The sequence below is a fragment of the Bufo bufo genome, chromosome 5, assembly GCF_905171765.1.
Source record: "Bufo bufo chromosome 5, aBufBuf1.1, whole genome shotgun sequence".
NCBI classification, from domain to species: domain Eukaryota; kingdom Metazoa; phylum Chordata; class Amphibia; order Anura; family Bufonidae; genus Bufo; species Bufo bufo.
Window position 1 is genome coordinate 96,665,451 of NC_053393.1, and position 24,844 is coordinate 96,690,294.

The following is a 24,844-nucleotide window of genomic DNA, read 5'->3' on the forward strand; positions in this document are numbered from 1 at the left end:
GTATTTTCCTACAAGGACTGCTACTGATGAGCGTGTCTATTGCGGAGCGCTCATTAGTGCAGCCTTTACCTCCCCACACTTGTGTTTAATAAAAAAAAATAAAAGCACTCGCCTCCTCCATTTGCTCGCGCTGCTGACGCTGGAGCGCAGGTCCTGTCCTGAACTTCCAGTCAGCAGCGCGAGCAAATGGAGGAGGCGAGTGCTTTTTTTGGGGGGCAGAAGCAGAGAAGAGGGCACTAATGGGGGGCGTTATTCCTATGGGGGGCACTATTGAGTGCATTATTCTTACTGGGGCGCAGTAATGGGGGCATTATTCTTACTGGGGGACTAATGGGGGGGCATTATTTTTACTGGGGCGCACTAATGGGGGCATTTTTCTTACTGGGGGGCATTATTCCTACTGGGGGGCACTAATGGGGGCATTATTTGTACTGGGACGCACGAATGGGGCCATTATTCTTACTGAGGGGCACTAATGGGGGGCATTAATTCTGAGGGGTGCTAATAGGGGCATTAATATTTTTTGGGGGCATTATTAATTCTGGGCGGCACTAGTGTGGGCATTAATATTACTGGGGGGCATTAATATTATTGGGAGCCACAGTATGACAGCGACTTATCGCCCTGTGTTAAGCCCCACCCCCACACCCTATGGGGTGTGGCTTAACTTGGCCGGTATATTTTGTTGGGAAAGGTGGCAACCCTTTGCGTGGCCAGGAGAGGAAATGTAAGAAAATCAATTCTACAAAGGGCCCTGTAGCTGACTCTCTAGCTACTTCCGAGGTACTTATGCCCCTCTAGGGCGTCCCACATTAGTTTCTAGTTACAGCTGCCTATAACTCCTTGTGCTGGAACTGAGCATGCTCGGCCAGCAATCTGAAGCCGGACCAAAGGTGGGAACACTAGGCAGCAGGGTATAAGCATTGCATTTTGGCCAGTAAATGGTAAATGATTATGCGGTAAACTAGTGAAAAGATTTAACCACTATATATTGAGATTTTTACTTTGAATGGCATGTTTTAAATAGGAGTCGAGTTATGTACACCGTTTTAACCCATTAACGACCGCTGACTGTCTTTAGATGGCAGGCAGGGCAGATCATCAGTCTGCAGTGACGTATTTTGTGGTCACTACCATTGAGGGGGGTTAAAGGCTGCCGGAGCGCTCCAGCACTAAGAACCGGTTGTTAGTAACAGCCTTCTTAGCACAGGCTCCACTACACAGCCAAGGTCGGAGGAAGCTCCAATCCCGGACATTAATCCTTTGAAGTCCATACCGCATCATAATCAAAAATGAGGTCACCAGGTTTCCCAGTGATCTGATCGGAGACCGGGGGAGCAATCCCGTCAGCCCTGTCCTTCATAGGGCTGTCTGTTAAATAAGCCTGCTATTAGGGAACACTAGTGCTGCCCTGACAGCAGCCTGTGTCATAGACACACAGGGCCAGATTTATCATTCGCTCAAGTCAGAACAATGGAGTGAAAAAGTCGCAAATTTTAGCGCAATTGTTAAAACTGCGCAAAAATTTGCGACTTTTTTCTGCTCTGCACTATGCTCGCCAGTTTTCTAAAAGTGGGCGTGTTTTCTTATGTAAATGAATCTCTAGACAGATTTACTATTGCGACTATTTAAAAAGTCTCAAAAAAATGCGCAATTTCACTCCAGTGAGGACCATGCTTATCTTATGAGACTTTTTAATAGAACATGCAACTTTTTCGCGAAGACGTGCGACTTTTATAAAACTGCTTACTGACGGATAAACTGCTACCGTCAAACCACATTTATTACAGTCTTAAAGGACCGATCATAAATCTGACTTTCGCCATATGTGAAAGTGAAGTGAGCTGTCAGAGTAATGATAAATCTGGCCCACAGAGTATAAATTATTAGCATACAGGAGTATGCTAATACATTGTAAGTGTGAAAATATAGTGTAAAATAAAAGCAAAAAATATACATGAGAAATCCACACAACCCTAATAACCTTAAAGAGGACCTTTACGTCTGTAGATACTTTCTTCTGGTGAAAGGTCCTCTTTAAGAATTTAGTTAATAGGTTATTTTGCATGAAACATGAATGGCATAAGAAATACATTTAAAAAGTGTCAAAATCGCTTTTTTCTATATTTACACAGCAATAAATGTATTTAAATTACACCGTTATTTCTAGTCCCAAACAACACACAAAAAAAAGTTTTCTCCTACATAAAATAAGGTCTTGAACAGCCACGTGGGTGAAAAAAAGAAATGAAAAAAAAAAAAAAAAAAAAGATGGCTGCTGAAATGCAGAGAGGAAAAAAATAAAATAAATAAAACTGTTGTTGGTCATTAAGGCCTTTTCAGGTCGGATCTCTGTATGATGAAAAGTTCCACAACTTTCTAGTTTACTTTGTGGTTCATTTCCTCATCATTTTCAAGATCTGCTTTCCGTTAACTAATCTTTTTGATCTTTCTATTTGCTATGTCCAGATACTAAAAACCTTTAAAGACCCAGGGGGTCATTTATAAATAGATATACACAAATTTTTGTTGTATACCTGTTGCGGATTTGGTCGCAAAGGAGATTTGCGGATGAATCTGCCATATATGCCAGTTGTAAAATAGGGGGCGTGGTGTGGGCAAGGAAGAGGGCGGGCCGGCGTTGAAAATTATCTAAAACTACGCCAGCGCCTCTACATAACTTAGGCGCATTAAGCGCCTGTGCAGAGTTATTAAGATCGACATCTAAAACACCGGTCTTAATAAATGACCCCACTAATGTCTATCACCGCTCTGGGCAGAGACTGATGAGGAGGGTGAATCAGTCCTACGTCCCTCTTGGCCACCAGGAGTCATTAATATGGCCCATGTAGCCTAATCTACATGAAGTCCATGAAGTTTTCCATTAATCTTTAATAGAGTACATTTAATAATATGTATCGTCTATAATAGTCTATTTTATACCGCATTGTACATTTTTTCTTGTTTTAGGTAGAAGAAGAGATACAAACACTCAGTCAAGTGCTAGCTGCAAAGGAACGGCATCTAGCAGAAATCAAAAGGAAACTTGGAGTAACTCCACTGGCGGAGCTGAAGCAAAACATTTCTAAAGGACTGCAGGATGTGGCCGCCACCAATGTGTATGTTCACTCTTAATAATGTCAGTGTTTGTCAGAGGGGTGTGTCCTTAGACAGTCTGGTAATGGCCAGCGTGTGCACCCTAATGCACACCAGCCTATCACTAGCTACTTTGGGGTACTTTAGGTACGTTCCCCTATGGGGGGGGGGGGGGGCTGCCTGAGCAATAGGGTCTTCGTTTTCTAGTGTCCTGACATACATTGTTTGCCGTTGTACCGACTTCTGCCTGTTTTCTGGATTTGACCTTTTGTTGCCTGTCCTGACCCCTGCCTGATCTCCATACCGACCCTGAGCTGCCTGACTTAAAACTGCTTCTCGGATTACACATACTTTTACTCCCCTGACTTCGGCCTGTACCTGATTATGGTTTTGCCTGATCCCTTGTTGCTCCACTCCAGGGTCTCTTGGGCCCCGTGGGTCAGCTGTCAACCAGAAACTACTCCAGGAGGTAGCAGCCTGGTGGTTCCCCTACAGCAAAATCCAGATCCCTGTACAGGGGTTAAAGGATGAATACCAAGGGACTGCCAGGATAATGTTCTTGGGAGTAGCCCCAAATGAAATTTGTTTGGCTGGCACAGTAGTTTTACACTCTCTGCGTAACTAGAATCTAGAACAGTGTGGATGAAGAACCACGGCATTAGTCTACATTCAGTTTTCAATGCTGCAATTCAAGTAGGCAATACTTTTTTTGGCTGACTGAGCCTGGACTGCCCTGTATACTCCCAGTTTTAAACAGAAATAAGTAACATACAGTACAGACCAAAAGTTTGGACACACCTTCTCATTCAAAGAGTTTTCTTTATTTTCATGACTATGAAGGCATAAAAACTATGAATTAACACATGTGGAATTATATACATAACAAACAAGTGTGAAACAACTGAAAATATGTCATATTCTAGGTTCTTCAAAGTAGCCACCTTTTGCTTTGATTACTGCTTTGCACACTCTTGGCATTCTCTTGATGAGCTTCAAGAGGTAGTCCCCTGAAATGGTTTTCACTTCACAGGTGTGCCCTGTCAGGTTTAATAAGTGGGATTTCTTGCCTTATAAATGGGGTTGGGACCATCAGTTGCGTTGAGGAGAAGTCAGGTGGATACACAGCTGATAGTCCTACTGAATAGACTGTTAGAATTTGTATTATGGCAAGAAAAAAGCAGCGAAGTAAAGAAAAACGAGTGGCCATCATTACTTTAAGAAATGAAGGTCAGTCAGTCAGCCGAAAAATTGGGAAAACTTTGAAAGTAAGGGCTATTTGACCATGAAGGAGAGTGATGGGGTGCTGCGCCAGATGACCTGGCCTCCACAGTCACCGGACCTGAACCCAATCGAGATGGTTTGGGGTGAGCTGGACCGCAGAGTGAAGGCAAAAGGGCCAACAAGTGCTAAGCATCTCTGGGAACTCCTTCAAGACTGTTGGAAGACCATTTCAGATGACTACCTCTTGAAGCTCATCAAGAGAATGCCAAGAGTGTGCAAAGCAGTAATCAAAGCAAAAGGTGGCTACTTTGAAGAACCTAGAATATGACATATTTTCAGTTGTTTCACACTTGTTTGTTATGTATATAATTCCACATGTGTTAATTCATAGTTTTGATGCCTTCATAGTCATGAAAATAAAGAAAACTCTTTGAATGAGAAGGTGTGTCCAAACTTTTGGTCTGTAATGTATATCAGCAGTAACTAGCCTGCTTGTTGATGGTTTCTAGACACTGGCATGGTATAAACTTAACACAGCATTGCATTAAAGTAATGCTAGAGACCTTAAAGTATGCTGTTTGTGTTGTTCCGAAGTGTCCATGCAATGCAGGTGATTTAGTATGAGTTAAAGGGGTTCTCTGGGATTTACATATTGATGACCTTCTCGGGTTAGGACATCATTATGAGATTGGTGGGGGTCCAACTCTCTGCACCCTGTGTGTTCTGTGACCTCCGCACAGCTTATCAAGCACAGCGCCATACGTTGTATAGTGGCTGTGCTTGTTATTGCAGTTCAGATTCATTCACTTCTATAGGGCTGAGCTGCTCCTAGGCCACGTGACTGATGAATGTGACGTCACATGCCCTAGGAAGAGGCCTACGTGCTCACAGACCGCCCAGCCTCTTTATACAGCTGATCAGCAGGGGTCCTGGGAGAAAGACCCCCTCCGATCAGATATTGATGGCCTATCCCAAGGATTGGCCATTAATATTTAAATCCTAGAGAACCCCTTTCTTTAATGGTTTGCTTCACCAGATCATTGCTCTCTGATCAGCACTGTGTGACTGGTTAACAAGCCTGGGTTCATACAGCGTCACATAAGCGGAGGTTATTACTCTCATGAGCCTAGAGCTGGAAAACCTCACTGTTCATCTCTGTGTCATGGCCCCTGCAGTTATATGTCTAGAGGCACATGGGATTTAACTCTTGCAAAACTACTCCGAATGGGATGAGAGTATCTTCACGTCAAAAATTTTCAAAATACATTATTGCACGATACAACTTCTAAATTTACAAATATGATGCAAAATATTTACGGTATTACTGAGAAATTACAAGTGAATGCAGAACTGCTTCTCATCTTCCCAACATACTATAGATTCACTCAGGGGTGCACCAACAATGAGGCCAGGTGAGGCGGCACCAGGTAGGGGCAAGTGGGGGCAGCGGAAGGGCCATGGGCAATGAGCACTTTCATTGTGGCAAAGGGGTTAGGTCAAGATATTGGCATTGGAGAAAGGCTAGCTGCACCCCTGGATTCACTGCATCTTCTGGCAACCTCCCACTAGGGGAGCTCAGTGCAACTACATTTACAGCTTCCATTGGTATCAATGCTAATTGTATAAATTCCTATGCAGCGACCTCCCCTAGTTTTATAATGCATTGTGTGAAGGGAATCGTAGAATTTAGATCTGTATGGGGAATTTTATCAGAGTATTTATGCCATTTGCCTGGTGTCACCTACGATCTTCCTATCCAAATCTTTGCATAGACACATAGCTGCGGTTCACCTGATTAAAATGCTGTTTTTCTTCTGTTGCTCCGAGGTTATGTTCCCAAGTTATGATACTTTATCTTAATATACAAATTAGGCCTTTGGTGCAATGAAGGTGTCATCATTGCTCACGTGGCACCCAAGCTCCACCCATTTCTGTTGCCAGCCCCTCCCTGGCTGCTTTGCCATTGCCTGGCCCTGCCAATCAAAGCAGCCAGGAGGGGGCTGGTCATAGAAAAGAGTGGAGCTTGGGTGCAACAAGAGCAACGGTGACAACCTCATTGCACTACGGCTATGTGTCTATGCAATCAGTTTGATAGGTAGGTCGCCAGTCAGAAATCCGGAGAGTCGTACTTTGTGTTTCACAGTGCTTGGGAGTGTATGATGCATGCGTACTGGGAAACTGGGTGGGGGAGGGGGGACCATTACTAAGTTTTGTTATGGGGCCCTATGAGATCTCTGTATCACTGTGGTTTTGAATGATGCATTCTGATTATTTCCTGCCTGCTAGGTACAAGAAGACTTCAGAAACCCTGTCCCAGGCTGGGCAGAAGGCCTCAGCTGCCATATCCACAGTTGGATCAGTCCTCACAAGAAAGTTTGAAGATGTAAAGTAAGTCACACTGTAGCTGTAATGTCCCGTAATAATGTATAAGTACTATTTGTCATTCTAGAAGTTCAATGTTTTGTCAATCTGTCTTTTTATGGTATTGAAAAGTGGAATTATAGAGGGGATGTCAGTAAGTCTGGCCAACCGTGGCTGAGCAGCCTGACAGGAACACTCACCAATGTGCAGCGTATGCAAGTGCCAGAGCATAATGTATCCAGACAGCTCTGCAGGTGGAGGCAACCAGTCCCGCTCACATTCTAGGACAGGTTGCTGGCGGCCATTTTAAATCATTGTCGGAGAACCCCTTTAACCTGTGTTGAGGCTGGGAATTTCAGCTGTATTACAGATATCTGAATGAGTACGACATTTTCTGTATGGACAGGGCACAAAAACATGGTAGGAAATGGACAGCTGTTCATGTTATACATATTCTCTCTTTGCTAGTTATAGCATCAGGGTTTTTTTTATGATAAATGCATTTTTAAAGATTTTTGTTATTTTGTTTTTTAATTTCCAGTGTCCCGATTCTGACAGGATACCTTTTCTGTCCATATGCCCATACATCATACCTGTGATACCCTGTATTAGCCATGAGAACACAATGCATAAGACAGTATTTATATGGACACTATATACATTGTCAGCTTTTATGAATTGCTTTGTTGAAGGTTAGGGTTCTTCCATTCTCATGCCCTTGGTGGTGCTCCCCGCCCCGCGAGGCATATGCTATGTACTCTTCACAATACTGAAACCGCGCTGCCGTCCAATAGCTCCACTCAGACCACTTCAGCATGTGCCGACATTCATCAATACGCCAATTAGTGTTTTCTTGCACACTCATTGCGGTGCTTCACTATCTTTGCCTATCTGGTCTTGACCAATATAGGAGATAGATGTGTGGCAAGAAAACCGTAATTGGCGTATTGATGAATGTCGGCACATGCTGAAGTGGAGCTATTGGAGAGCAGCGCGGTTTCAGTATTGTGAAGAGTTGAACTAGGTGTGAACAGGACCCACCACACCCGTAACCTAATTTAAATTTCTACTATTTCTGATTCGCTGTTCACGGGGGCCATCGGTAAGTGAGTGATAACTATGTCTGTATACTGTACATGCTTACATCGTAAATGCTATCAATCATTGATAATGGCTTGAGCTGTGAAAGAGCAAGGCTATGGACACCTTTTTTTATGATTGCATTTTACTCTTTTTGGGCTAAAAGTATTTTTTTTCAATTGGTCTTTATTTTTAAGGGGTTACAAATCAGTCAGTTTGCAAATATCACGTCTCAGTCCTGTCAGCTGATGGCTAATGCAAAGACTTATCTCGGATCTTCTGACCCCATAAGCACTCATCTAAGCCATATTTATATCAGTTTGATACAAGTTTAGCTATAATGAGTTTTTATGAAGTCAGGAGATCAGAGATACAGCTTTACATGAGCTGTCAGCTGACAGGACTGAGAAATGATATTCTGCAAACAGACTAATTTTTAACCCCTGTATCTCTAAAACAGCTGAAATTTCTAATAAAGAACAATAAAAAAAAAAAAAAAAAAATTGCCCGAAATGAGTTAAATGCAATCATAAAACAATTGCCCCTAAGGTGTACCTAGTCTTTAAATGCATTTTGTTGCAAGTTTTTTTGCAAAAAGTACATATCAATCTGTTCATATAACATGCTTCCAGCATACTGCACTGCATTTCGTGGTGAAAAGTTCCCTTTAAAGGGAAGACGTCAACTATATATTTTTTTGGCCGGTTAACACCAGTGAAATGTATACTTTTTTCAAATCAGTTTTTATTTTCTGATTGTAGATTTTTTTAAATTCTATTTCGGATTCACTTCCCATCAGAGAAGTTCCTGACAGCTCATAAACACTTATAGCTACTCAATTCTTATCAGTTCTCTGATGGGATTCAGTATAAACAGAAAACCTGCCAGTCTGCAAATATATTTAAAGTGAAACATGTACAGGAAAACCTGTTGGAATTTTTTTTTAATAAAGACCAATTGAGAAATATTTTTTCCCAAAATGAGTAAAATGCAATAAGAAAAAATTTACCTCCAAAAGTGTCCATAGCCTTTAACCCTTAGGCTCCCAACGCCGTACACAGGGCTTTAAATATGTTGCTTGCTCGGCAGTGCAGCGTGCGCCATAGCCAGTTTTTTTTTCAAACAGCATAGGCCTGGGGCTAGTGTCGGTCGCAGGCACTTAACCCTTTAGATGCCATGGTCAAGCATAACCACAGCATCTAAATGGTAAAAAACTTGAAACCTAGGACCCGCTTCCCTGTGCAGTGATTGAGGGAGCTGTTCCATTGTTCTAATGCACTGAGTCTCTGTGAAGAGACCCAGCATATCAGAGCTGCAGTTCCTATAGAGGCCTGCAGGTCTCCATAGGATAAACACAAATAGAGCTTACACCGTAGTTCTATGGAACTACACTCTAAGTAAAAATAAATCTGCATACTGTACTGCATATTATAGCCTCCCAGAGAGGTTAATAAAAAAGTGAAAGTTTTAAAAACAAAAAAAATAAATATATATATATATATATATATATATATATATATATATATATAAAAATGCAAACCATCCCATTTCCCCTAGAATCAAAAATAAATATATGAACAATAAAAAAAATTAATATCATGGGCATCACCTGTACTTTTAAAAAATAAAAATGTTTATCCCATATGGCGAATGGCGTAACAGAAAAAAAAACAAAAAAACAAAATGGGCGATTTCGCTATTTTTCTATCACTTCACTTTCCCCTAAAAAAATGAATAAAATGTGATGAAAAATTCAAACACACTCTAGAATGCTTTGAATAAAAACTAAGGATGGTCCCTCATACGGCTATGTGAACAGAAAAATAAAAAAGTTATGGCTCTGTGAAGACAGGGAAGAAAAATGAAACCGCAAAAATGAAAAAAAACTCTGGTATTCAAGGGGTTAACTTTCAGAAGATGACAACAGTACAGACCTACCATAATACTAAATATCTGTTATAAATTGTATCCACTCTCTGTGACTCCAGACTCCAGGCGTCTGACCTGACTTTATTTTAAACCCGCTCCATTTTCAACATGGCGTCTGTCCTGCACTAGGAAGAGAACTTGTGCACCGTTCAAAACGGATCAGTTTAGCCCCAATGCATTCTCACGGGTTAAGGATCCATTCAGAATGCATCAGTTTGGCTCCGTTCAGCCTCCATTTCGCTCTGGATGCGGACACCAAAACGCTGCTTGCAGCGTTTTGGTGTCCGCCTGGTGAACCGGATCCATCCTGACTTACATCCATCCTGACTTGATTCGTTTTCACTGACACAATATGGTGCAGCTAAAAAAGGTACCGTCCCCCATTGACGTTTAATGTAAGTCAGGACGGATCCGTTTTGACTTAGACTTTTTTTTAAAAGAATAATGCAAACGGATACGTTCTGAACGGATACCAGCGTTTGCATTATAGGTGCGGATACCAGACGGATCCGCACCTAACGCAGGTGTGAAAGTAGCCTAAAAGGCTTACAACGTGGCTGAGGTGAAGGTCATGGCTATGGACAGAGGAGTCCCATAATACCGGCTCACTTATGTCTGTTACTTTTACACATGTTTATTTTTTTTTTGTATGTGACATGTGTGGATGGATCATTCTCCTCTGCTGCCAGACACTTTATTATTTGGACATGTTACACTGAACAGGTGGACTTGAAGCTTCATAGATGAACCTCTTGCCAAGAATTTGTTTGCTGAGGCAGTCTAATATCTTGTGCTTGTAATCTTTTATAAGCCTGCGCTTCAGTTTGCAGAAATAATGAATGTTCTGTTCCAACCCAGGTCAGGACGAAGTGAACTGCAAAGTCTAAATATCAATCAAATGTAATTGTTGAATTGTTATGCCAAAAACATACTTCCCATCAGAGGTGGTAGAATCCATTTGCCAGGTTTGAGATTTGGAATGGAGAATGTAATATCTACTTATTATAAGTCATGGCAAAAGACCCGTGAATGTGCAACCAGCCACTGAGGAGCTGGTGCAGAGGATGGGAGTGGTAGTGGCCCTGATGGGATAATGTGTCACTATGTACACCCTCAAGCCTTTTCTCCCTTGGGATTGGTGTAAGGAATCAGGCCAGAAGTAGAAGAATAAAGTCTTTCTATACTATGTGCAAAATAGGAGTTGTAGTACATCCAGTAGAAGTTTGTACACAGTGCAATTTCTCATCCTAGATGATGATGTATGGTAGCTGACAAACTAGCTGATAATGGCACCTCTGGTATACTACCTTGCCGATGTCTTTCTCTTAAACTTCTGGTGAATAGCTGGCACTTGTGGCTGTAGATGTCCACTGTCTAATGCAGGTGTCTAAGATGATGAGTTTCTGAGCTGTAGTCCCTCACCTGCAGCATGGTCTGTATAGGTGTAGTAGCTGGTCTCTCTGCTGACTGTAACGCTGTTACTTTCAGAATATCTATAGTTTTGCCTTCACAATCTCTATAGATTAGTGGTCTCACTGATGAGTAGGTTCCCTGGTCCCTCAGGCCCTTGGAGCAGGAGCAATAGGACGTGCTTCCTCACTTCTAGTTAATACTTCCCTCTCCTAACAGAAAGTTGGACCATCCCATTGCTACAAAGAGGGGAGGAATGGGGTGGTTAGCCCCATCCCTGATGCCTGGTGTACAGTGCAAACATTAAATAACGTTACAAACCAAACATTTACAGACACCCCCATCCACTGGGGTACGGCACAGATGTGATGCAATTAAAAAGTTGCATTTTATTACGGCGTAAATTCCAAATTCAAAGCACAAGGAGATATCAGGTAACAAAAGTAGTGTGACTACATTCTGACGTTTCGGTCCTCTTGTGGAGCTCACAGGGAGAAGATGGTGAGAAGATGAGGAGTCCCTGTGGAACAGCAGAGACCATTTCAGGGAGATGGCGCATATAGCGCTGGGCAGGGGCGTAGCTAAATGCTCATGGGCCCTGGTCCAAGGGTTCAGCTTGGGCCCCCCCTTTCCTCAGTGTTTTGTGGCTAGGGAAGCACATGCTGCCTGCGGCAAAAAAATTGAGACAGCAGACCCCCCTCCCATGCTCCCATGCCAAATTCTTGACCTAACCTCTTCCCTCCAGCCAGAGCTATAACTTGACCAGTATGCACTTTCTATAATACTGGTGTCTTCTTATGCGGCACAAGGGTCTTTGGGCCCCCTCAGGCTCCTGGGCCCCCTCAGGCTCCTGCACCACCGATAGCTACGCCCCTGGCGCTGGGGTGCACTACCTGTGACACTGTGACCAGGGTCCACAAGAGGACCAGAACATCAAAATCTAGTCGCACTACTTGTAGTTAGAATTCAACTTTATAATTGCACTATCTTTGAGAGTGCAGTGGTAATTCTGTCCACTCCTCACCCTCTGATCGGACACTGACGACCTATCAGTACGTTCTCACCTAGTCCTGCTCGTTCTCACCTAGTCCTGCTCGCGCCACTGCAGCCCGTTGCGAGACAAGAGACACAAAAGTTGCATTGTATTAGTCATTATTATTATTATTATTATAATACTCCGTGTGAGTACATATGAGTCATGATTACTACGTTCCCGCGTGCCCCATGTTTTTGTCAAGTGTTTTTTCTTATTTACAGTAATCTCTATAGGAAAGAAGCCGGTGTGGATTTTATATTGTACTTCATCCGTTTCCTTATTTGCTCTTTTACAGAGACCTCCTAAAATGCTACATTGCCTGTAACCTTCTTCTCTCCTCCTTACACATTGTGATCTGTACCTTTTGTATTTAGTGATTAACCCATGCTGTCTCTTTTTTCTTTAATGCTGCCACTTAGTATACGTTCTATACAGCATTCAATTAGTATGCCTGCTATGAGGTAAAGTATTAAGTGGCCTAGTTAATTAGATATGCATGTCTTATGTGTCTGAGTAATCGTTAAAGGGTATTTGTCTTCAGACAGGCCCTCCTTTGAGATGCCACACACCAAATGGCCTTCCAATTTGGGAGCTGTTAGAATTGTTGTGGGGTATGCTAATTAAGCAGACCTGGGCCTCTACAGGAATCTGATTGGCCGATTGGGCCAGTTTTGTTTAATTGGCATATCACAAGGCCATTAAGTGACAGCCCCGATTGCTAACAACTACTTTAAATGGGCTGGCAAGTCAATTTACAGCTTTATAAAAAGGACTCAGAATGGTATAAAATAAGTCATAGTCCCCGCTGCTCCAGTTCTAACACTTCCCGGTGCCCGTAGAGGACCGCTCACTTGTGGAGACAGGTCACCTCTGCGAGCGATGATTAAGGCTACTTTTACAATTGCATTGTTAATTTCGGTATTGAGATCCGGCAGAGGATCTCAATATCGGAATTAAACAGATCCGTTTTGATTTTACACAACAGGATGCATCAGTTCCGTTAGTGTTAAATCAAAATAAAAAAAACTGATCCGGGACTAAATACTGTGGGGTTTCGCTCTGGTAGACAGGATTAGCGGACGCAGTATGGAGGCAACAACAAGTTCTTTGGATCAAACAGTTCAGTGTTTTATTCACACTTTAGGCAAGTGGCAAAACAGTCATATTCAAACAAAAAAGTCACCTTGCGGTGTTGGTGGTAATTCACACCATGCAGCAATTCTGCCTCAGAGTCCTTGCTGATAGCAGCACCAACCTGTTTTCATGCCAAACGGGTAGCAAGCCTTCATCCAGACACAAGGCTCCCAGATCCCAAAGCACAGACATGGCTTCTGAGCCCAGCTGCCTATTTAAGGACAGCCAGATGTTGGCAAAACCCAGATCGGCACTTAAAATCCAGTCCGGTATTTGACCTCACCTGGCTGTAAATCAGCCCAGCAGCACATGCTGGGAGGAAAATACCTGTTTTCCCAGACTAAACCTCTCACTGTGTCACAATACATTGAAAGTCAATGGATGACAGATCAAGTTTTTTAAGCTCCTAAAAAAAAAACTGATCCGTCACCATTTACTTACATTGTTTTCAGTGCCGGATCATTTTTTTTTTTCTTTTTTATGACCGGACACAAAACTGCAGCTTGCAGCGGTTTTGTGTCCGGTCACAAAATGGAATATCTGCCAGAACGGAAGACATCCTTATGTATCCTGAACGGATCTCTTTCCATTCAGAATGCATAAGGACTAAATGGAATTTTTATTTTTAATTTTTTCCTGTATTGAGATGCAGGATTTCAATATCGGAAAACAACGACGCAAGTGTAAAAGTAGCCTGAGTGGTCACTTGCTGGGTATCAAGAAAGTAGAGACTGGTGGGGGATCGGTGAGACGAGTATGACTTATTTTATTTAATGCAGTTCTGAGCCCATTTTTAAAAATTCGAATCCGCTGGACAACCTCTAAAAAACTTCAACTCTGGAGTCACACTAAAAAATATCTTGGTGAAATACCTAAATGGCATCCATGGAATAAATCCCATTAGTTGTGGAAACATTTTTATAATAAATTTCTGAAGGATGAAAAATTGTTCAAGAAGGTTCTCGTTATCTAGACAGTGATTTGCCCTGCTGTTTGTATTTGGCAGTGACATCATCGCAAATGTTGGTGATGTTATCGCTATGACATGGTGAAAAGCAGCCAGCAAAGCTAGAGAGTAGCGGGCAGTGAAGCAGAGAGCGATCCACGTCTTCATTAGCTATGAAGGGGCACTGAAGACACAGCAAAAGTGAAAGATTAGAGCTTTGGAACCCTTACCACTCTTCTAGGCATTGTGTGATCTTGGTGGGTCCGGCCCTAATTGTAATCAGTGGTCTTGGGTTTTCCATGTGTCAGCAGTGGAAATGCTCATTACACTAGATAATATGACATGTAACATTTGTGCATTTTTGTTCCTCTAGGAATTCACCCACCTATAAGTCATTTGAAGAAAAGGTGGAAAACCTGAAGGTCTGTGATATTGTTTTTGTGTACATGTAGTGAGTGTGTATATATATTTACTCTATATAGATAGATATGTATATTTGTAAATGGGATATGCCATACATGTGCCATAAGTGTCCAATAGATGGGACCCAAATCTATCTTGAGAACGGGGCCCCGTCTCACATCGCCATGTGGCACTTGACATTCACTTCTGTAGAACTTCCAAAAGTAGGGCAGTAAGCTCGCTCGGTTATTTTTGGAAGTCCCATAGTAGCATGCACGGCCACCTCTCCACTCACGGCGGCCCAAAATGGGGGCATGTTCTCAGAACTTTATGGCGTACGTGGATATGCCATAAATCCCCAGATGGGACAACTGCTTTAACCCTCCTACTGATTATCCCAAGCTACGATCAGCCAAGAGGAAAAGTACAATACTGATTTGCCCAGCAGAACGTGAGTACAGAGAGAGCCACAATCGGCAGCAGTTTCTCACTGCACAGGAAAAGTTCAGGTTAATGTTTATTGACGCCTTTTTAAATAGCCTCTGTCAGCAGTTATACACATGTTAAATTGCTAACAGCACTAGGTAGGGGCTGGGGAGAGTATTAAAAGCATACATTTTGTGGAGCTTTTATTATAAGGGGTGGTGTGAATATGGAATTTTATTCTGCCAGATTCTGCTCCTGCGACTGCCCAGATTGAAGCTTCACTGTGTAGTGCTTTCTGAATAAGGGCACATTCAGACGACCATATGAATGGGTCCGCATCCGTTCCACAATTTTTTGGAACAGGTGCGGACCCATTCATTTCAATGGCGCTGCAAAAGATGAGGACAGCATACCGTGTGCTGTCTGCATCCGCAGTTCCATTCCGCAGCCCGCAAAAAAAGATAGAGCATGTCCTATTCTTGTCCGCAACCGCTGACAAGAATAGGCATTTCTATCATAGTGCCGGCCATGTGCAGTCAACAAAATACGGAACACACACGGGCCGGTATCCGTAAAACACTACGGCCGTCTGAATGAATCCTTAAGCTGATTCACAACCCCTCCCTCCTGGTCAGAGTGACAGCTGTGGCATCCAATCAGGAGATCACTACAGCTGTCACTCAGAGCAGAGGGGAGGGGCTGTAGAGCAGCTCAATACAGAGAGCACTTCACAGTGAAGCCCCACCCTGGGCACTTTCAGGAGCAGAATCTGGCAGAATAAAAATTCATATTCTCACTACACCTGATGAGAAAAGCTCCACAAAAAGTATGTTTGTCCTGCTCTCCTCAGCCCCTCCTTAGCACTGTCAGAAGTTTAGCATGATCAACACTGCTGACAGACCTCCCTTAAAAAAAAAAAAAATGGGGAAAAAAATTACTGTTATTTTAAAAATATATATATTTTTTTTTTTACTTTTCTCCTTTATGACCGCCATAAAAATGGTTCCTAAAAGATCTAGAGCTGCAAAAAAAATAACCTATAGCTATACTGATGGAAAAAAAACTATGTCCAACCAATTGGGGAGGAGCAAACAATTTTACTGTCAATATCAACAAAATCATGAAGGGGGTTAAAGGGGTATTTCAGCACATGAAAAGGACATCCCATGGGCTGTGAAAAAGAATAATTAAGGGGAAGAAATATCAAAAACTGGTGTTTAATGTAAATTGGCCTTGTTGCCGATAGCAACCCATATTTTTTTAAAATTCCTTTGGAATGATTGCTACAGGCAACTAAGGCAGTTTTCCTTTACACCAGTGATAAATCTCCCCCTATGTCTGTTACAATGACCTCCGCCCTTGTTTCCGAGAATCTATACATCACAGCCAAAATGTTTTGTCTTTTGTTGCAGTCAAAAGTTGGCGGCACCAAGCAACCAGGCGGAGATTTTGGGGAGGTGTTGACCTCTGCAGCCAATGCCAGTGCCACAGAAGACCTCACAGAAAAGGAACTCGAGAACCAGTGAGCTCACCAGTGTATTCAGCCAAATCTGAAAGATGCTGCAGGATCATTGAAAGCACACCTAGAGCGCCCCCTTGTGTTCTCCAAAAACATGTCCTGTCCTTCTAGAACCCTTTGCTTTTTTTTTTTTTGCCTTCTGTTTGTTGTACCTACCACTTGTTCGCAGTGCAGGCTGCTAAATCCAGTGACTTCACTGCAGCAAGTGACCGGCACGCTCTTCCATTAGTCACCTATGTGCATATGTTTGTGGTAGAAAACGTATCCAAGTGTTTGGTGGGCCGGGAAGAGAAAGGGATTTTTATGCAGAATGTTCCATTGCTCCTTTACTACTGCCAACATTTTTGTTACACTGGATTCTTCATTTACTGTGTAGACACTAATGATACCTGAAATAAATGTGCGTGAGAACAATTGCACATATTCTGCCTCGCTTCAGCCTTATTACAACTCGCATCCACAATTAAAGGTCTGAACCCGGACATATCCTCATTTTCACCCAGGCAGCCCCCCTAATATGAGCATCGGAGCATTTCATGCTTCAATGTTCTCCTTTGTCCTGTGTTGAATCGCGCAGTGCGAAGTCTTGTTTCTGGAGATCCGGTGACGTACCGGGCTCTCCGTAGGGTAAGCTTCCACCTAGCGCTGAGCCCGATGATGTCACCAGCACTGATGGGCGGGCTTTAGTGCTGCCGTAGCCTGTTAAATGGTTATGGCAGCGCTAAACTCGGCCCATCGGTGCCGGTGATGTCACCGGGAATAGTGCTAGGGGGGGAAGCCTCCGCCTAGCAGTGTGAAAAATATAAACAAACAGCCCTTGCCCTGTGCGATCCAGCGCAGGGCAAGGGCGAGCATCGATGCTCATGTCAGAGGGGCCGGAGGGGTGAAGATTAGAGATATGTCCAGGCGCTGAACCCGGACAACCCCTTTAACTGTTTCTACTATTGATGAATAGAAAGAAGACAAAGACGTTTTTGATTAAACATTTTCCTTGTTAGACCTGATTCACGTGACCGTGCTCGGTTCGGGGAACACATCCCGTGTGACGTCTGCATCTCCTGGACCGACCGTGGCCACCCTGACCTGAACTGACTGCTTCAAAGTCATTTATCATAGTCCGTAACTATCAGATTGTGGATCTATTGTACTGTGCTCACATCATCATCTGAGTACAGTACAATAGACCTGTGATCAGAAAAGAACTGACTGTAACATAAATAACTATGATGCGGTCAGTTCAGGTTGGTCTAGGAGATTCACCCAACACATGAGACGTGTTCCTCAGACCAAGGACGGTCTGGTAAATCAGCCCCTACTGAAAGTCTGTCTGGTCCTGCTTCTTTTCACTGCAAACGTCTGATCAAATTCATCAATCCTCACTCTACTGTAGACCTCTGTTAGCTGTCAGTGGATGAAAATATCCTAGAAAAGGCCTAAAAAAAGTGACATTCTGGACTCCAAACTTTTATACATTTTAAAATCTGTTGCAAACTGTGAGGTATAGGAGAGAGCTATGTAATAGATGTCATAGAGCAGGGATCAGCAACCTTCGGCACTCCAACCTTGGTGAAACTACAACTCCCTGCATGTACATTTGCTTGGCTGTTCTTGTAACTATCCTAGAAGTAAATGCAGCATGCTGGGAGTTGTAGTTTCACCACAGCTAGAGTGCTGAAGGTGGCTGATCCCTGTCATAGAGGATGGGGTATCTAGCTCGGCTTCTACCCCTGTTCCCCCAAGAGCCAAAGAGCAGCTAACTTTAAAAAAAAAAAAAAACCTGTATGGCCACCATATAATACTACATATCCTCTGCTACAGCAGTGTGACAGCTGCAGTGTTGCCTGGTGACACATGGGGGATCTGAAGCTCCCCCTAACTTCAGTTGAAAAGGTTATGTGAATTCTGTGCTGCTTGCAGTGGTGTGCCTACCATGGAGGCAGACTACGGGACTGCTATAGAGCCCAGGGAGGAGGTGGGGTGCTAAACTAAACCGCTTCTCTTGTTCCTAACAATTTCCTGCAGCTGCCATTAGGGGGAGATCAATGCATTTATTGAGAGCAATGGTAACTTTATACATTTCTATGTACAGAGCTCCCCTTAGTGGTGGCTACTAGGGTTGCAGCTATCAACTATTTTTGTAATCAAGTATTCTATCGATTAATTCAACGATTAATCAAGTACTCTAATCACAAAAAACTAATTAAAAGAACATTTTTCTTTATAAAAACTAATCAGCTTCCCCCCATGCCATCAGCTTTCCCCCCAAGTGCCCTCAGCTGCCCCTCTAGTGCCCTCAGCTGCCCCTCTAGTGCCATCAGCTGCCCTCCCAGTGCCCTCAGCTGCCCCTCTAGTGCCCTCAGCTGCCCCTCTAGTGCCCTCAGCTGCCCCTCTAGTGCCCTCAGCTGCCCTCCCAGTGCCATCAGCTCCCCCCTAGTGCCATCAGGTTCCCCCCCAGTGCCACCATCTCCCCCTCCTAGCGATGTCCCCAGCACCAGTGGAAAAAAAATACTTATCTCTTCTGTAGGGGCGTCGCTCCACAGCTCGTCCATCTTCTTCTCTACGCGCTGCACTGTCGTCTTGATGTCACACAGAGTCAGGTCATAGTGCACATAAGCGCGCACTATGTCCTGACGATGTGTCAGCAGGACAGTGCAGCGTGGTGTGGGCCGGCGGCGGTCCACGGAGTGTGAGTAATAGCAAGTACTTCACTCGCGCTCCAGGGCCACGTGATTTTTTTTTGTGCCGAATTACTTGATTCAATTGAGTAATCGTTTCAGCCCTAGTGGCTACAGTTAATAAGTTTATTTAATGTGTGAACACATTAGGAAATATGGTGTTCAGAATGAGTGCTATATTTATGAAGTACTTGTTCCACTTTACTAACATAGAATACATAGACCAATTGGACCTAATATAGGAGTTCTCGCCCCCTGGATACCAACTGATCCCATCTTTTGAACAATTGTTAATTTGCACCCCTGAGAATTATGTGTATGTGTCCTTCTTTCGATCATGTGGTTTGGTCACATGACCGGAATCTCGGTCATGTGAGCATCCACGTGATTATGATGATACTGAAGGCCCCGCAGACTGTGTGCCTGGGCAGATACTTTACTCGCAGTGCGATCCAAATGGATCCAATATAGGATACCCCACCCCCTGGACACCGATTGATGGTCAGTTGATTACACAGGTGGGGCGATTATCTTTAGCTGGGTGGGGGGTATATAGGATGTAAACTTTTAGAGACATATGTATTTACAAATGCCTAAACAGGCAATGAGACCTATCTTGACCCAGGTGAAATCAATACTTCACTTTTATTATTGTATATATTAAAATCGGAATATTATAAATGGGTGCACATTTTAATTATCTTTATTAATTATTTTACAAACCAAAAATCCTATATTAAAAATACAGTCACCACTCCACTAGTGGATTTGAAGACTGAACAGTGAGAAGGGCGCGGAGTGGTGCACTAGCTCCCACCCTCTCACTATAGATACAAGGTGCTGCCGTATCACCGTTTAGAGGGCTATTGCTCACTGAGTACTGTTGTCAGTATAGCAGTGTAAAGCAGTGGGGACCAGAGTGTTTCACCCCACTGTCAAAAGAGCTATTGCTCACTGAGCACTGTTGTGAGCACAGCAATATAAAGCAGTGGGAACCAAAGTGTTTCACCCCACTGTCAAAAGGATGCAATTGGCACCCATATAAGCATCAGGCCAGCTCGATGCCTATTGGCAATTAGCCCTACAAACTTTGATACCGTGTCTATCATAGGTGCTTGAATGGTCACACTATTGAAATGTAGTCCTGCCGGACTAACCACAGCTTATTCACTGTGGAGTGGAAGGCTGCGTTTTTAAATCTAAAACTGCCCCCCGACATGTTTCACCAGTATTCTGGCTTCTTCAGGGGAAATGGGCAGCAATCATGCTTATATGGGTGCCAATTGCATCCTTTTGACAGTGGGGTAAAACACTTTGGTTCCCACTGCTTTATATTGCTGTGCTCACAACAGTACTCAGTGAGCAATAGCTCTTTTGACAGTGGGGTGAAACACTCTGGTCCCCACTGCTTTACACTGTTATACTGACAACAGTACTCAGTGAGCAATAGCCCTCTAAACGGTGATACGGCAGCACCTTGTATCTATAGTGAGAGGGTGGGAGCTAGTGCACCACTCCGCGCCCTTCTCACTGTTCAGTCTTCAAATCCACTAGTGGAGTGGTGACTGTATTTTTAATATAGGATTTTTGGTTTGTAAAATAATTAATAAAGATAATTAAAATGTGCACCCATTTATAATATTCCGATTTTAATATATACAATAATAAAAGTGAAGTATTAATTTCACCTGGGTCAAGAAAGGCCTGTTTAGGCATTTGTAAATACACTTGTTAAAATACCTCACCCAGGTTAGGTCCAAAGTATAACTTTTAGAGACATGCATCCCTTTGAAAAAACTTGGCGAGGTGAAACGTATGTCAGGGAAACTGCCTCCCCCCCCCCCCCCCCCCCCCGGGTTAGTATGGCACATCAATTTGTCTATTTTTGTATTTATGCATTGATTATGGCTGCACCAGTAGACTGTATTGATCACTATTTGAATTTTGATACCCATATGGACCAACTAATGTGGGTTCAACCTTTTACTCAGTTGGTAGTCTGAGTTGTTTTCCCTACAGTAATTCCTGGTAGTGATGGACGAAACATGGGCCAGGGCGATTCGCGAACGCGTGTTCGCGAACAGCACGTTCGCATTGCGCCCATTGACTTTAATAGCAGGCGAACCTGAAAAACCTTCAGGTCATATTTGCAGCCACCAAATACAAACTATGAGTGCACAAATAGTCCCACAACATGGACAGTGATATCCCAGAGGGGGATCATTGGCAAAAATTCCCACAAAAAATATGTATTTAAATCAGGGGCCATTTTTATGCGTCTTAAAGGGATACTCAAAAATGTGCCCTGCTGGAGCCTAGAAATATTTTATTTCCTATCGGTTTGATGTATACAAATGTGCAGCACTCCACGTTTTTGTATCCTGCAGAGTCCATAAAAAAATGCATACGTTAACGTACATTTTTTTTTCTACCATGGAACGGTATGGTGAACGGACGCCACTGTACGGCATCAGTCTGAGGCATCTGTTAACGCATATATTTTTGGTATGCATTAAATGGATGGCAAAATTAGGATGTGTACCCAGCCCAGTCTCAGAATAAGCACCAGTATACAGCGGAGCAGTGTGGCGGAGAGGGGAGGCCGCCATGTACTGACAGAGCGCTAACTGGTCCTGGTGGTCAGGGATGAGGACTGTTTCCCAAGGATCATTTTCTACTGGGAAATACAGGGCACAGTATAATACACTAGAATCTATATAATATAAAGATATTAGCCCTACCCCTGAATAATACAATTAGATGGTCATTTATGTAGAAATATGTCTATGTTAGGCGTATTTCTGACACAGACTGTGGCGCGAAAAGGTCCTTAGCACTGCAATCTGCATATTTTTCCCGCTCATGCCAGGTTTAAAAAAGGATGGCGTGGGCAGGGAAAGGGATTATGTTATGGCCATCCAGTTATTGGATACCACCTCTGTACATTGACCGGATAACACCTCTGTACAGTGACCGGATAATACCGCCATACTGTGACCAGATAAAAGGGTATAAGAGGGCGCAGTACAGGGAATGACTAGGGGCACTGCACAGGGTGTGGTAAGAGGGCACAATGCAGGGTATAAGGGGGCACAGTCACATGACCCTGTTACATTCGAAGGTCCTTATCGTGAATGCGGTTCATACGCCACCATAATGAGAGGCAGAGGAGTGAGACAGGTGTGATTATGTGGCTAGAGATAAAAAAAAATGAAATGTCAGCCAGTACAGGCCCCAAAAATTAGGCAATAGGAATTCACCTGACAGCAAAGAACTTTGGATTCTGTGGCTGGAGGTATATTAGGCGGTCACAGAATAAATATGTAACTGTCGGCCAGTACAGGCCCCATAAATGAGGCATTCACCTGACATAAAAAGCCTTTTATGCAGCTGTATATACATAAGGCAAGGACCATTCTTTGTTCTGGGTGGTGGCGGATATGTGTGGGCTAGCATGAGGAAATTCAATTACATGTGGTCATCACAGGTGTTGAATTCCTCCGAGATCCATGCCTCATTCATTTTTAAAAATGTGAGGTAGTCCACACTGTCGTGAGCTAGGCGAGTTAGCTTATCGGTCACGATCCCCCCTTCTGCGCTGAACGTCCTTTCGGACAGGACACTCGACGAGGGGCAAGCCAAGAGTTCCATGGCAAATTGTGCCAGCTCTTGCCACAGGTCAAGCCTGCACACCCAGTAGTCAAGGGTTTCCTCGCTTCTCAGGGCGTCCACATCGGCCGTTAACCCGATGTAGTCGCTGTTGATGAGTCTCTCATTGCTTTCAAGGGGAGACTCATTTTCTGCCAGTATGTTCCCTCTAAGCGGGCGATGTATGGCGTGAATCTGTACAAACTTTGTGAGAGTACCTCAGGGTACACTTACAAGTTTCGTGTGTACGAGGGGCGAGATTCCCGTATTCAACCCCCAGAATGTCCCCCCACTCTGGGTGTTAGTGGGAAACTTGTGTGGGACCTTATGCACCCACTGCTAGATAAGGGTTACCACCTGTACGTGGATAACTTTTATACTAGTATCCCCTTGTTCCAGTCCCTTGCCGCCAGATCCACGTCCGCTTGTGGGACCGTGCGGAAAAATCAACGCGGCCTCCCTACCCACCCCCTCTAGGTACCTTTCCCAAGGGGTGAGACCCGTGCCCTTACCAGTGTAAACCTGTTGCTGGTCAGATATAAAGACAAGAGGGATGTCCTTGTACTGTCCACAATTCACGGTAACGGCATCACCCCTGTCCCTGTGCGAGGTACCGCGGCAACGGTCCTCAAGCCCATCAAGTCTTCAAGCCATATAACGCCATGCGCAAAACCCGGGCATGGTACAAAAAAGTTGCGGTCTACTTGGTACAGGTTGCCTTGTACAACTCTTTTGTGCTGTCCCAGAGCGCTGGCAACACAGGGAAATTCCTTCAGTTCTATGAGGCAGTCCTCAAGGCCCTGATCTTTTCTGACAGGGAAAGAGCAGGCCGGAGTACCTCGGGAACTGGGGGCGCCCGGATCGTCCCTGGCCAACACTTTCCAGGTGTGGTCCCCCATACTGGAAAGAAGGGACGGTCCCAAAAAAAGTGCAGTGTGTGTAACAGGAGGGGAATACGGAAGGACACCACCACTCAGTGTGACACGTGCTCCAATCATACAGGCCTCTGCATTGACGGTTGCTTCAGAGAGTACCACACTTCTATGGAGTACTAAATTTATAATCCCCTTACCCAATTTAAATTCTATTTGGCCACAGACAATCACCCAGAAAAAAAAAAAAATAATAAATATGGCTAACTAAAAATATTCTTTTGTAAAACTAAAATAAATTAAAAAAAGTATACATATTAGGTATCGCCGCGTCCGTAAGAACCTGAACTATAAAAATACCACATGACCTAACTCCTCAGATGAACACAGTCAAAAAAATAAAATAAAAACGGTGTAAAAAAAGCAATTTTTTTGTCACCTTACATCACAAAAAGTGTAATAGCAATCGATCAAAAAGTCATATGCACCCCAAAATAGTGCCAATAAAACCGTCCTCTGATCCTGCAAAAAATTAGCCCCTACCTAAGACAATCGGCTAAAAAAAATTACTCAAACTATGGAGATACTAAAATGTTTTTTTTGTTTAAAAAAGGATATTACAGTGTAAAACCTAAATAAATGTAAAAAAGTAGACATATCGGGTATTGCCGCATCCGTAAGAATCTGCTCTATAAAAATAACACATGACCTAACCCCTCAAATGAACGCAGTAAAAAAATGAAAATAAAAAAAATTCCATTAACAAAGCAAGGGTTAACAGTCAAACAAAACTCTATATTTATTGCCCTGATTCTGTAGTTTACATAAGCACCCCATATGTGGTCGTAAAAAATACTGTATGGCCAAAGGGCGCACAAGGAAAGGAACGCCATACGGTTTTTGGAAGGCAGATTTTGATGGATTGATTTTTTGACACCATGTCCCATTTGAAGCCCCCCCCTGATGCACCCCTAGAGTAGAAACTCCATAAAAGTGACCCCATCTAAGAAACTACACCCCTCAAGGTATTCAAAACTGATTTTACAAACTTTGTTAACCCTTTAGGTGTTCCACAAGAGTTATTGACAA

At 43.4% G+C, this 24,844-nt stretch overlaps 1 protein-coding gene across 3 annotated transcripts in view; it reads left to right on the forward strand.

Moving 5' to 3' along the window:
• The window catches only part of TPD52 (tumor protein D52), a 92,289-nt gene extending 75,306 nt beyond the window's left edge, over positions 1-16,983 (forward strand). For all 3 annotated transcript variants that reach the window (XM_040432185.1, XM_040432186.1, XM_040432184.1), the window contains 4 exons: positions 2,971-3,119; positions 6,604-6,705; positions 14,587-14,635; positions 16,454-16,983. In XM_040432185.1, coding sequence (XP_040288119.1) covers positions 2,971-3,119; positions 6,604-6,705; positions 14,587-14,635; positions 16,454-16,567 — 414 coding nt within the window. In that variant the 3' untranslated portion in view covers positions 16,568-16,983. The remainder of the gene's footprint in view (positions 1-2,970; positions 3,120-6,603; positions 6,706-14,586; positions 14,636-16,453) is intronic.
• The last annotated feature ends 7,861 nt before the right edge of the window (positions 16,984-24,844 follow it).